General features: G+C 40.0%; 1 protein-coding gene across 3 annotated transcripts in view; it reads left to right on the top strand.

Annotated features, from left to right (window-relative positions):
• Positions 1–7,816, top strand: part of LOC310659842 (leucyl-cystinyl aminopeptidase-like) — a 44,957-nt gene extending 37,141 nt beyond the window's left edge. For all 3 annotated transcript variants that reach the window (XM_083403786.1, XM_083403788.1, XM_083403787.1), the window contains exons 16-18: positions 239–379; positions 1,793–1,874; positions 2,506–7,816. In XM_083403786.1, the coding sequence (XP_083259912.1) occupies positions 239–379; positions 1,793–1,874; positions 2,506–2,637 (355 nt within the window). In that variant the 3' untranslated portion in view covers positions 2,638–7,816. The remainder of the gene's footprint in view (positions 1–238; positions 380–1,792; positions 1,875–2,505) is intronic.
• The last annotated feature ends 7,081 nt before the right edge of the window (positions 7,817–14,897 follow it).

The raw sequence follows: 14,897 nt of genomic DNA, 5'->3' as shown, positions 1-14,897 counted from the left end.
GCCCATAGGGAAATTCGTCCTGCGAAGTGCATTGAAAAACGGAAAACCCTTTCGTCTAGCGGGTTTTCCGTCTTGCGAGGCATTCGTCTTGCGGGGTACCGCTGTACAAACGTAGACATTTTTAGTTGTGAGATGGCCCTCATTGGCCCTGCCCCCTTACAGTATCTGTTATAAATTGCCTAGATCTCTAAAAAGAATGCACATGTGCCTATAATCTTGACTCTGTTTTGCTTCATAGGTTAATGCAAACAAGCCTGGAAGGAAGCATCATCAGATCACAGGATCTTCCAACTGTTATAACAACAGCCAGTCAGAATTTGCCTGGACACTTACTAGCATGGGATTTCGTTAAGGAGAACTGGGATCAGCTTATAAGGAAGTAAGGCTTTCCTTCAGTTCTTGTAATAAAATTCTGTCTTTATCCTTCCTTCTGCTACACACACACACAGAGAGAGACGTGTACATATAAAACAGGATTTTTACTGGCACTAAATAAGCATGCTGCTCAGGTCTTGCCCTAGTGCCTTGGGTGCCCTTGTCGTTGCTGTTTAGAATAAACACCTAATGAATAAAAGATTTCAGCACTACAGCATGTGCTACGTGGAGACTTGCTGGGTTGCTGAAGCTGCATGCAAATCACGGTAACTCACCAAAAGCACATTTCACTGCTACTTGAGTCTTTTACTTCTTTTGAAACACCTTAAAGCACCTCAAAAACTCAACAAATTTATTGTGGCATAAGCATTCCTGAACTACAGTCCCATTTCATCATACTCATAAAGTTTCAGGCACATGGACATATGGCTGAGGGTAGATCAGAAGGAGAGGAAATGCTGAAAAGTGCAGGCACTCATGTTGCGGAATTGTAGCTATTTATCATTCTTTGTGCCAGTTTATTTCCTTCGGTGTCCCCGGTATAATTAACCTGTTATCTTTTGATCTATAAAAATAGTTGTATGCTCTCTGGCTTTGTTCATTGTCCTCTGGAATTGTGAAAAATACTGAACTTATCTGACCAGAGCCTTATTTTAGTTGAATACTGAACCATTTTTAGTTTTGGGGTTCACCTGAGCAGGATTCTGCCTGAGCCACCCCAATTGGTGCACGGACCTCAAAGGCAATTCGGGTTGATTTGGATGTTTAAAAGCCTGTGCAAGGCTGCCTTTCATGAAAACCATTGCAGCTATCCTTTGGCAAAGTGATAGGACTTGTACCTTCAAAAGAACTGCCATGCCTGCAGATTTCACCCCATTCTGCCAAAAAAGAAAGTTGTAGACCATTCATTTTGTAAAAAAATAAATAAATGCATAGATAAAACATCAAAGGTGTCCTGTAAGTCCATAATTAGGTAGGCTTCATATACTTAGGAGGGGCTACTGTGACTACCAATTTAATCTAATTCTTTCAAAAGGGAAAAAGTTATAGCCTTTAAAAAAAGCCCTCAAATGGGAGAAGACAATGCAGAGGGTGTGTGTTTTTTTTTTTCAAATTAGGTATCAGATTTGGATCCCTAGATTAATCAGAGAGCCTTCAAAGTGCTTTGGGCCAAATCAGACTGTTTTCTGGAGCATTGAATCAAGGTCCAAACGGTGTCTAGCATAGTCAGTGCACACCATTACTTACTTAGTATGTCTAGTAGTTTAGCGACCAGGCGTAACAGATTTCTTTAAATGCTGATCACTTTTAAGAACGTTAAATACTGTAATTCACCATGAGCTTCCAAAATAGGTAAGGCATGAATTGAGTTAAATATGCTTTGAATAAACGTTTGATTCATTCTCCTAAACTTCAGGTTTCACCGTGGATCATACACCATGCAAAGTATTGTGATTGCGACAACTTGTCAGTTCTCAACACAAGAACATCTGCTTGAGGTTTGTTTGAATAAAGTATTCCGAAGAGTGTTAGGGGGGGAAATATATAAAATAGAAGTTGGAACATTGTATTTTGCTCTGTTACTGCTGGCTTTTAGTAGCTGTGTATTCTTGGTACACAGCAATGTGGAAGATGGCATTTAAAGTTCGAGAAACCACTGCTGGTGAGTTAACTGCCTTTAATCACACAAGTAAAATAAGGAGTTAATTAAGCTTTTTAAAAAATAAAAATAAAAAAAGACTCGTAAGATTGGAAGGGACCTCAAAAGTCATCTAATCCAACCTCCTGCTAATGGAGGAAACCTGTTCCTCCATCCCTGATGGATGGCTATCCCAGCTGCTCAAAAGCATCAAATATAATAGAGTCTACCACCTTCTGAGACAGCCTCTTCCTCAGTCCATCAGGAAGTTATTCCAAATGTTTACAAAAAAAAGGGGATTTCAGTAAATAGTTTGGATTTTTAATATTTACTTGGTATGCATTGGTGTAACTAGGACTAAACTAGAAGAGGCAGATTGTCCAAGTCCTCCTCACCACCAACCCCCCTGTTGTGCCACTTGGAAGCACAAGGGTAAAGTTAGGTTTTTTTATTGTCCTTACATATTCCTGTTACGTGCGTTGCTTCTGCAGGTTAAGACATTCTTCGAATCCAAGTCGGAGGAGACTGCTCAGCTACGCTTTGTTCGAGAGGCCATTGAGAGGATTCAGCTGAATATCCAGTGGATGGAGAAGAACTTGGAGACGCTGGAAAAATTACTATAGTGATCGCATCTACCAGAGTCCGCGTTAGCCACTTAGAATGTGGCAGTTCTTGCTCTTTTGTGCAAAAAGAGGCGTGTGCGAAAAGGGACAGTGCAACTTGCTTTGCGCTGCGAGGGTTAGAGTTAGCTCAGGGTACATCTCTTAAGTTGGCACTCTTTGCAGTGCTTGTAGACGAGACAGAGAGATGCTAATCTAAGGGAATGTTCATTGACCAAACATTCACGCAAAACAAAGACAGTAACTTGTCATGGAGCCTCCCTTCCATCATAGGAAAATCCAGTTCTACTTTCTACATATTGAATGAAAGTTGAACAACAGCAACAAAAAAAAGAGCAGCTAAACGAGAACTCTCCTGTGATCTGTTTTCTCTCTTTGCAGGGTGCTGGCTAATCAGACTTCCTCAAAGTCTGTAGCTTCTTGAATGGTAAATACTGTACCTGCTCTGAAGCACGTTTTTTAAAAAAACGATTATAAGCCGCTGCTAAGACACACAATATGGAAGTGAACAACTAGAGTGAAAATGTTGAATTTTGGGAAGCTCTGAGTTTTGTTTCATCAAAGTAATTTCTAGACATTATGCAAATATCAGAAATAATATAATTATTGGTAGAAATCTCTTATTTTTTTGTCTGCAACATGGCTGGGTGCTACCAGTGCCACGTAGTGAACAGCTTTTTTTGCAAATAGCTTTTTGAGGGGAGTTTTCATTGTGCAATTGATCAGAGTAAAACCCCAAAGATTTTGACTCCTATCTCATTAGGGTACTTATAAAAAAACTAGTTTCCATTGTTGTTTGGCTGACACTATAGAACAGAGTGTTCTGATTGTTCTGGTTGATTTGATGTTTTTTAAATACTGATTTGACTTAATTTACTTCTCCCAGATGATCCTCATTAATACATGCTGTGGAACCTTGTTAATCTCCAATATTTAAGTGCTATAGCACTCCACTTTTCTATGTTATATTAGCCCAATACAGTAAAGCTCACTTCATTTCCTCATAAGTTGTCCCATGATTTAGAAACAGCTGATAATATAACTTCGAAACAAATGAGCCAAACCAGGGAAATGGCCAAAGGTTGTGCGGTCTCAGTTTTTGAAGCAGCTTTGGGCTACTATGAAGAAAGTCATGATAATTTGTTCAAGAGAAGCATTCAGAACTTACCATGCCATATTTTTATTTCGCAGAGCTTTCTGTGCATATCCCCTCTGCGTTGATTTCACAATAAATGCAGTGAAATGGTGGCTTTTTCAGATAGGTTGAAATTTGCAACAAGAGGAGAAAAATAATTGTATACATTAAGGTAATAAAGAGACTTCTGGGTCTCTAATAAGCTGAAGTAGAAATTCATCAATTTCTGCTTCACTTTCTGAAATGGCTTCAGAGCTTCTCATCTTTCAGTGGAAAACATTACCATGCACTCATTCTTTGATTGGGAGGAAATAATTATTGTCATGAACTATGGTTGTTGGTTAGTGCTTGAATGGCTTTGCTTTTTTGCCTCTTTCTGGCCTGTAGTCCACTCCTGCGACTTCACCCCTTTCATTTCCCCCCCATATAATAGTACTGATGGTCAAGATTCTGTTGCTTCCCTTTTTGTTTAAGGGCAGGGAGTCACTTGAGGCTGTCCTCTATTTATATATAGATGCGCTTGCTACTGGAAATGTGAAATGTACTTGAAAATATAGTGCACCTGCCTTCTAGAATTAAGACTGTATTGTTTAAATTAAAGCGCTGTTGGATTAAGAGTATTTTTCAATTATTTATTTTTAAAATCATGGGTTTTGGAATGTGTGACATTTTCTATTTAAACAATATTAATCAAACTTGTCTGGACCTAGGATCCAGTCTATAGGAGAAGCTATAAAAACTCATCAATCTTCCAAAAAATACTAGTGAGATCAAGGTTTAATGCCAACTGCTGGGTACCACAATTACTTCACTGCAAACTGGAGGGATTAGAATCCTCCCCCCATTTTATTTTATTTTTTTGTAAATTCAAGCTGTAAGTGGCAGCTCACAGGTATTGTATCTTGTTTTAACCTAATCTGTTTTGTGATGTCTCTTTCAGGAGAAAAATGCACTGTAGTAATAGAGTATATATTTTCACTAGCTGAATTATATGTGGAGTTAAAGAGTTTTCTACTGTGTTTAAGAGAAATCTAGGGCTAATGTCTAGTTTGGGTGTATTCCTTCTTTATGGTAAATTTTCTGTTCCGTTAAAGTAATTGACTTCAAATTGTGTTCGAGATTCATTTTTTTAAGATTGTTTTTCTAAAAGCAATCACCTTGGTGTAGAAATATAGTTTAGAAATTTGAAAACTGTGTGTGTGCCCCCACTTGTTAATCAAATACTGAATTTAATTTTAAGCTTTTCTTTGAGGATCTTGTATGAAAAGAATGGTATCGATCTTGGTTGTGCTTTTAAATCAAATAGTAATGATTCATGTGCCTTAGAGTATATTGTAATGATTGCACAAGGAATATGTTAATGATATATAAAAGGATTCTTTATTTAAAAACCCTCCATTCACAATATTGTACGGCTATAGAAATGTGTAACTATATGCATACTCGGTGATAGGAAAACTGCATTCAGAAGTACTTTCTGGTTCTTTTGAGACTGGGAGTCAAGGAACATAATTCACATTTCTGTGGTGCTCCATTGTGCAGCCACAGAGCTTTTACACCATGCGGTGAATTGCCTGTTCTCTTCAGTGTTAGGAAATGTGTTGAGCACATGACTGGAAACATAGAAGTATGCTTTTTTTGCTATGTATGCATCCAAGCCCTGGATTTGGCAGATTGTAACGAAATAGGCTTCCATCCAAATTGTCTGGCTTAGCCAATTTATAGGTCGCACCTCCAGCTGTTTTGTCTTCACACAATTTAAGCACAACTTCAATGTTACATAGACTTATTGCACCCCCCTTGGGTAAACGTTATCCAGCTATTTAAAGATAAATACACACATAGAAACATGTATCTACCATGTATGTACCACACACCTAATGTTCACAAATGGAGAGTTGTCTTCTGTACATCTTCTTTAAATGAAAACCAGATGCCCATTGTTCTAGTGATGTTCACCCATTTAGTGTGATGTCTTATAAACATACAGCTGTATTCACCTAGGTTCCTCTTTCAGATTTTGGGGGTTGAGGTTAGCAGAGCATGCAACGTTGCGAAAGGGCTGCCAACCACAGTCCTCCTCTGCCCCCCAAGAGTTTAATGAAAGCCGGATGGGGGTTGTGTGTGAAAAGCTTAAGACTCAATTACTTAGAACCAACTGGTGACAGCCATTTATCAGCTTTTTGTGTGTGGTGAGGCGAATGGTACAAAAAAGTCCCATCTCTCCTACTGCCTTTGGATTGCGGCTTCCACATGTCACCAGGCTCAAACATTAGGATTTTATCGTGCAGAATTGTACCCTCAGAAACAAAGGGGAAACGTGTGGGGCTTATAAACAAGTTTTGACGTAATATCTAAAAAACATTGGTGTTTTGAGCTCCTGTGCAAACTTCAGGTAATTCTGGAAAATGCTGCACGAATATCTTTTCACACTTAAAGCTTCTGAACGGGTGGAGAACTTTGGAGGGGGAAGATGTGCTGCGTTCTTTAGAATTCACAGTAGCTTGAAACACACCAAATGTTCATAGAGAAATCTTCAGTAAAGTTGTTTTTAAATGCCTTGAAACACCCCGTCTGTGTGTCTTTATTGTTAGATACAATTCAGGAAAGGAGAGAGATACACAGAATATAGGATATCTGAAATCTCCTCTAGCTAAAGCAGTGGTACATTGTCTCTCAGAAGCATCAAGCTGCTTATATTTGCAGAATCAGCTTGGCTGAAGGTAATCTCACAAAGCTGCTGCGTATGCCTGCATTTTAACTGTAAAATCTGTATCTTTCTAGCTGTGAGTGAGGCGTGGGGATGTAGGGATGGATATGGCAGGTTTGTAATGGATCCTGTTGCTTAAAAAAAGTTGCCTCCTCCATTACATCTTACCATATGTGAATTCAGGCGTGCATTGTAAGGATAATACTCTTAAGGAATGTGGCCTTAATTTTTCCTTACTAGCACCATGCTGCAGGATGCTGACCTTTGAGCTGATTTTGTATTTATATTGCTGTGTATCTTTCACCTGTTCTCCATTAGAACATTCCTCCTCCTGATAGATTGGCTTTCTTAAATCTCTTCTGGAAGATGTTATCTTTCATTGCACTCTGAAATTTAAAAGGTTGCCTCATTTAAGTGTATGCTTTGTATGCATTTCATGAACTGAAACGCCAGTGAATTTTTAGATACATGTTCCTTAATTTCAGTTTCAAAGGCTTTGTTTAGATGCATAAAATAACCCCCCCTTTGCCCCCATGCACACACTTTTTTTTAAACGCATGGGTAAACTCTGCTTTGCTCTGATGCTCCTAAATGTTTACAATGTTTTATCCTTTGTTTAATGAAATGTTTAAAGTTCTAGCCACCTTAAAAAAGAATTTTATTTTTTTGCCATATTAAGTTCTCAGGTCTTAGCCTTCAATAACTTAAACCTCCCAGAATTGCTGTGTTACTTAAACCTGCTGTTTTGAAGTAGAAATTCAGATCTTTGCACATGACAACATCTCTTTGATCAAAAGCAATGGTCTGGCATCTTTTTTAAGTTAGTCATGGCACCATGTAGCAAATTACTGTAAAAATCTAAAATAGTTACCTTTTTAAAATTGGAATGAATGATGGAGTCTGAAGTCTTTTAATTTGCAAAGTCTTCAGAAAAAGAGAGAATGGATTTGAGAGTAAATTTGCACCAGATCCGTAGTTATACTGATAACAAGAAGTTGGCTTTAATAATGGTAACATCAAAGTATTTCTGGAATATCAACTGCAACAGGAATTTTTTCGAACCTTGCATAGTAAAAGAGTAAAAGACCCAAGTTGTACAATATTACCTTGAGGAGAAGGATTTTTGAAAATGGTGTGCATATGTACATGTATAAGCGTTATATGCAAATTTTTGGTTTTCCTTAATTTGTAAAGGAGAAATAAAGCCTATTTTCTTATATTTCAAATAAAAATGGTGTGCATATAATGAGCACTGATTGAAGGGCATGTGTATTGCAAACACTGTTGCGTTTTATTTTATTTTTGGTGAAATGATAATAAAATCTTTTAAATACAAACGTATGTGACTTTCTTCTAGCTTTATCTTGATTCCTCAGATGTATTTAACAGGATTTCAGCTGAGACTTTGGACTTCTTTCTACATTGTTCGACACATTCTAAATCAGGGAGGTCTAACCTGTGTCCCTCCCAGGTACTGGACTCAAATTCTGTCTTCCCAAACCCATCACTTGGCTAGGACTGATACAAGTTGGATATAAGCGATGTCTGGAGTACCACAAGTTATTCACCCATGCTCTGCATTCTGCAATATTTAATGGGCTGAAATATTTCAGTTGTTCAGGTGGCAAGGTGCAGGAGCTGTGGCATGTTCTAGACTCATAAGGCAAGGGTACAAGGAGAGTGGCATCTTGAGCCTTTCTATGCTCTGGGTGTTGTAGAATCTGTTAAGGACAGCTGCACAGCTATCTGTATTCAGCAATACACCCTAGTCAAAAGGTTGAACTGTTTCAACTGAGTGCTGTGTTGAAAACACATTTTTTTTTAAAGCATAGAGAAATTTGCATTTGAAAGTTATCAAAGGGGAAGATAACATTTCTGAAACTTTCAGGGTACAGGAGTTTTAGTCTGCTTTGCTTTCTTTCAAAGGTGCCCTATTTTATCTACAAATTGTATCCCCATTGTTTACACTGCAGTCTTCCTGGGGATTGTATTTTCTGAAAACCCCATGACATCCTCACTGGGTTTTACTTCATGTGTAGAAGTCGGGGATGTTATCTGCTATGTACCTGGCCACTGTGGGTGAGTCTCCACCCCTAAATTTTTTTACTTTAAAGTACTGAGAGATTTAAAAAATAAAAATGACATTCCAAACAAAATCTGAGCGTACTGATCTCAGGTACTCCAAAGCTACTTCCCTCCCCAGCTTCTTGTAGTTTGATTAAAACCCAGGAGAGGTTAGCATGAAGTAACATCCCATGGTGCTTTTTGAGATCAGGATGCGTAGGCCTGAGGCTACAATGTGCTGGGGAAAAACACACCTTTTAATAGACGAAAGATCCTCTGCCATCAATACCTGAGGGGATCCCCTTTGCCCCATATGCCCCTGCCTGATGATTTAATTTCTAAAATAAGGCATCGTTAATTGATCTGTATGCCTGACATCAAGTAGAAACCCACCCTTTAAGGTTGTGCTTCCAGCTTTATGGAATTTTTGCTTTTAGATGGCTATTGAAACCTGACATTTCAAAGAGAGCTTACGCCAAATATTTTATATTGTATGCTTATAAGAAACGTGTGTAATTAGGATTTTTAAAAAGATAGTTAAAGGATACAGTGGTACCTCGGGTTACATACGCTTCAGGTTACAGACTCCGCTAACCCAGAAATAGTGCTTCAGGTTAAGAATATTGCTTCAGGATGAGAACAGAAATTATGCTCCGGTGCCGAGGCAGCAGCAGGAGGCCCCATTAGCTAAAGTGGTGCTTCAGGTTAAGAACAGTTTCAGGTTAAATACAGACCTCCGGAACGAATTAAATACTTAACCCGAGGTACCACTGTATTTCATTTTCACTATATATGTTGTCTTATATTTCTGTTGCACACTTCATAAACGTTCATTAGAAAGCCGTACAATAAACGCTTAAATAAAAACGCATGTACCCACAGCCAATCTGCAACAAGATATTAGGTCAATCTCACACCCACCCACCCAAAATGTAAAAATCTAAAGAGGCTCGAAAATGGGCCTCTTTTGCAGGTGGTGAAAACCCGGAGGACAATTTTCTGCTTTGCTCTACTTCCTTTCCTCAGGCACATTGTGTGTCATGGGAGCTTTAAGTCAGTAGAATCAAGCTCTAAGCAAGTAGATCCTGTGACCCTCCAGGTGCCATTGGATGCCAGATTCCACAATTTCCACAATCTCTGGCTAGCATGGCCAGTGATCGTGGATGGTAGAACTTTTAAGTTCAACAATGTCTGGAGAGCCACAGCCCCCCCCCCCCCCGCTGATATAAAAAACTGACGCACTGTAGACTTCCACTTTGAAATCAAAACTTGCAAAGTTTAATAGAAAGGATGGTATTTTTATTTGCTTTCTTGGAAAAGGTCCCCCCCCCTTCACACTTTCTTGCATATCGTTGCAAATCATGAAGACATTGGAATGAAGAGGAGTCAAAACTCCTGTGTGGTCTTCATGTGAACCATGAAGGAAGAAAAACCACATTTTATAGACTGTCCACCTACCAAGATGTGATAACTGACTCCTTTATTTATCTGCGTAGAACTTAAACCCGCATACTTTTGAGGAGGAAAGTATAAATAAATAAAAGTGATCCTGCACTTATATTTCTCTCTCTGAAGTGCTCCCACCTGGGGTTGATGTTAGCCAACCTCACTTCCACTCAGCCTTCCAAAAAACAGTCTGTCTTCTGCATCATAGCGTGGGGAACAGATGATGATGTGTTTAAAACTGGACGACTGATTGGAAAACTTAAAACATGAAATGCTAACGCTGCAGTTATGCTAGTAAATCAGAGATGTAAACAGATCTGCTTTCTGCACAGGGAACCGAGTTCAGCTGTCTTACATCTCCAAACCTATTATTCTCTTTCCTGTATGTTTGTGGTTTTCAAATACGACTCAAATATCTGATTAGGGCACCCTAGAGTTAAGCTACTTGGCTTTCTCAAGCTTGCACTATTATTCTTCCAGGGTTTCCCTTCTGAAGTTTGCACATGAGTATGCAATCCATAAAGCAAGGGGGAAGTGGTGCTGCAGAGTGGTCTTCTTTTCAATCCATAATGTTATTGAATGTGACCAGGAGATCAGCTACAAATCGTTAACATCTGAATTTCAGCACTCATAAGCTAAAAACACAATTGTTCAGTAGCAGTGTTTTCTTCTGTGTTCCGCCAACATAGCTTGACAGTGTTTGGTGGCAACAACTTTTATTCTGAACCTTCTTAATCACTTTCCTTTTCACTCAAGAATGAGCACTGAATGAAGCCAGCATCTCACCCTAATATTTCAGTTTTCATGGGAGAGAGGGGCTTATTGCTCTTCTTGTGGTTGCCAGTTGAGGCCTCTGTAAACCCTTTGATATGGAAATGGCTGCCATTTGTGTGTCTGCCCCATGAGGCAGCTAGAGGTTCTCACTCACACACCTCTGCAGATCTCCTTGGCGCAAAGAAAATGGTCCGTAGTAACGACAGCTGCCATACTGAACTAGAATTCTTATTTTTAAAGCAGCTGCTGGCTGTGATCTAGAATTCTCTATGACACTTGTAATCTTGCCTGTCAGATGCCCAAGGCAGCACACATGAGATTATCCCACACTTAGCCTTAAACCAACTCTTGTTTGTGTCAATCCCATAAGCAGAAGAGGGGTGGGGAGCTTGAACTGAGTTATCTCTGCCCCAGCTCTTTTAACACTTGATCCACACCACTGACACAAGCTTTTTGGCTTCCTGCCATGGCAAAGTACAGAACAGGAATTGAACATGATGGGGTTGCAAGCCAAGCCCTTCATCATTTTGCCACGTTGGAATATGTAAAGCAGCCGATTTATACGATGCCTGTTGCAATTGCTCTGAGAGAAGACACGATCGTATTAATTGAAATTAAGACCGAAAGCTTTCTTACCAATGATCCACAAGTCCTACTTAGAAAATGGCGTAGAGCAAAAACGTATCAGTAACTGGAATGGCATAGTATTACATTTTTTTTTAAAAAATGTCCTGCCCATTTCCCAAGGAGCTCACGGCTGCTTATATGGTTTTTCTCCCTTTTTTGTCCTTACAGGGTAAGTCATTATGCCAATAAAGGCTGAATGAATGAAAGCAAGTAAGTCTGAGATACAGTAGCTGGGCCAGGGAGCATCAGTGGAGCTTTCAAACCAAGTCCTGCTCCAAGTCCACAATGTCCTGCTTTCCAGATGTTTAAGACTACACATTCTCCCATCCCTGGCCATTGACCATGTTGGTTGGGTCTCAAGTACATTACAGACCACCTGTTTGTTGAGTATTCACCCTCATTTGCCAGCACATAGCTTTCACAGAGGTTGTACAGTGCCTGCTCTTTATTGAGCATCCTGATTTGTTTGTGCAGAGGTCATACAAGTAAAGGGGAGGGACATCGAATCATAGAATTGTAAAGTTGGAAGGAACCGCAGGAGTTATCCAGTCCAACTCCTTGCAATGCAGGAATCATTTGCCTAATGTGGGGCTTGAACCCATGACTATAAGATAAAGAGTCTCCTGCTCTACTGACTGAGGTCTGTAAGAGTATGCAGGTAAGGTAAAGGTAAAGGACCCCTGGACAGTTAAGTCCAGTCAAAGGTGACTATGGGGTTGCAGCGCTCATCTCGCTTTCAGGCCAATGGAGCCAGCGTTTGTCCACAGGCAGCTTTCTGGGTCATGTGGCCATCAGGACTAAGCCACTTCTGGCGCACCAGAACACCTTGACGGAAACCAGAGCGCACGGAAGCACTGTGTACCTTCCCGCTGCAGCAGTACCTATTTATCTACTTGCACTGCATGCTTTCTTATGGTGAGGCTCTTCCTATGTTCTTACATCTTCCCATCAATTGATGCGTTATACCACACTTTTTATTGCATTTCACTGTCACTTTCCTAACAGCAAAAACATCTTTTTTAAGCAGACTACAGTGGTACCCCGGGTTACAGACGCTTCAGGTTACAGACTCCGCTAACCCAGAAATAGTACCTCGGGTTAAGAACTTTGCTTCAGAATGAGAACAGAAATTGCGTGGTAGTGGTGCGGCGGCAGCGGGAAGCCCCATGAGCTAAAATACACAATATAGCTCCGGTTAAGAACAGTTTCAGGTTAAGAACGGACCTCCAGAACAAATTAATTTCTTAATCCGAGGTACCACTGTACTTGTGCCAAAACACTTTAAACTGCCTTAATTCTACAAAACAACATTTCCGGTATACGACGGAGTCCTCCCTACAAAATTCTGACTTTCTGGAGGCAACCATAGTCCTAAACGTTGGGAAAGCTCCTTTAACCTGACCGTTAATGGCAGTAGTGTGCAAATAATGCTTTCTGTCTGTAACTAAAATAAAGAAGTGCAGCCCTCCCTCATGATCATAACATGGGGAAATGTGCCCCAGTTCTGGATAATCTGTGTAGCCTGGCCCAGTACATATTTAGCAAGTTTGCAGAAGATTAAATTGTGTATGCTTTTTAAATGCTGCATAAAATTATGGGGCTAGCCTAAATAATTTCCCCTTTGTCTATATGTGCTGCAGGAAGTCTGAGATTCTGTTATACGATCGTACATCTTTTGCTTGACTCCCATTAAAGGGAATGCTCTTTTTCTCTGTGTGTGCTGATATTATCTTTCATTGCACTCTGAAATATAAAACAACGTTGCTTCATCTAACCATACACTTTTGTATGCATTTATGTATCCGGATGTATATGCTAACTCTTGGAGTTTCTGTATCATGTTTCACATGGTTATTTCATTCCACCACATGGTAAACGTTACTGTTATGCATTTAGCTATATTGTGTATTTTTAGGCTTTTTATTTTATTTTATTATTTTTATTTTTTAAAAAAAATTGGGCAAATTTTTAAACATTGCAGCATTTTTCCTTTATTTAGATGCTGGCAAATTTTGAAAAGAACATTTTTTTTGTGTCACTTTATAGCAATAAAATGGTAGTTAATTCACCCAAAATGTAATCTAGTTATAACCATTTACAATGTTAATAAAACTTCTGGATGTAGTTGAAATGGAATCACCTACATTTAGAGTCTCAAGTGCAACATCCAGCAAGTTCCTTAAATGCTGATACTGCAAAAATATATATATATAAAAGGATGGAAGAAAAAAAAATGTTTCATTATAATTGGCTTAAGACAGGAGTGACCAACCTTTGGCCTTTCAGATGTTCAGATGTTACTGAACTACAACTTCCATGCTGGCTGGGGCTGATGGGAGTTGGAGTGCAACAGGATCTGGAAGCTCACAATTAGCCACTACCTCTAAATGCTTATGAAGCATGGAGCTCTTAATTCTTAAAAACATGTTTTCCCACCCCTAGGAGTGATGTGGACCACCACACTGGCATTTGAAGGTGACCCGGAAACTACAATTAATCCAGAATGCGGCAGCTAGACTGGTGACTGGGTGTGGCCACCAAGACCATATAAGAAGAGTTTGGATTTGATATCCCACTTTATCACTACCTGAAGGAGTCTCAAAGCGGCTAACATTCTCCTTTCCCTTCCTCCTCCACAACAAGCACTCTGTGAGGTGAGTGAGGCTGAGAGACTTCAGAGAAGTGTGACTAGCTCAAGGTCACCCAGCAGCTGCATGTGGAGGAGCGGGGACGTGAACCTGGTTCACCAGATTACGAGTCCACCACTCTTAACCACTACACCACACTGGCTCTCCAGTCCTAAAGGATCTTCACTGGCTCCCAGTATGTTTCCGAGCACAATCCAAAGTGTTGGTGCTGACCTTTAAAGCCCTAAATGGCATCAGCCCAGTATACTTGAAGGAACGTCTCCACCCCCATCATCCAGCTGACACTGAGGTCCAGCGCCGAGGGCCTTCTGGCGGTTCCCTCACTGCGAGAAGTGAAGTTACAGGGAACCTGACAGAAGGCCTTCTCGGTAGTGCTGTCTGCCCTGTGGAATGCCCTCCCACCAGATGTCAAGGAAATAAACAACTATCTGACTTTTAGAAGACATCTGAAGGCAGCCCTGTTTAGGGAAGTTTTAACTGTTTGATATTTTATCGTGTTTTTAATATTCTGTTGGGAGCCATCCAGAATGGCTGGGGAAACCTGGCCAGATGGGCAGGGTAATAGTAATAATAATAATAATAATAATAATAATAATAATAATAATAATAATATTGATTGAACCTATCTATAGCTCAGTTGGTTATAGTGTGGTGGTGATAACGCCAAGGTTGCAGGTTTGATTCCTGTATGGGACAGCTGTGTATTCCTGTATTGTAGGGGGGTGGACTGGATGATCCTGAGGTCCCTTCCAACTCTACAATTTTATGATTCTATGAAATGCTGTGCCAGAAGTGGATTTAGGGGAGAGTGACTGCTTCACTTGTACCGGGTGCCAAGCCAAGAGGGTGCTGCAGGGGG

This window comes from Podarcis tiliguerta (genome assembly GCF_965153285.1).
Source record: "Podarcis tiliguerta genome assembly, chromosome: 11".
NCBI classification, from domain to species: Eukaryota; Metazoa; Chordata; class Lepidosauria; order Squamata; family Lacertidae; genus Podarcis; species Podarcis tiliguerta.
Note: the sequence above shows the minus strand (reverse complement) of the source record. Positions and strands in the feature narration are given on the sequence as shown.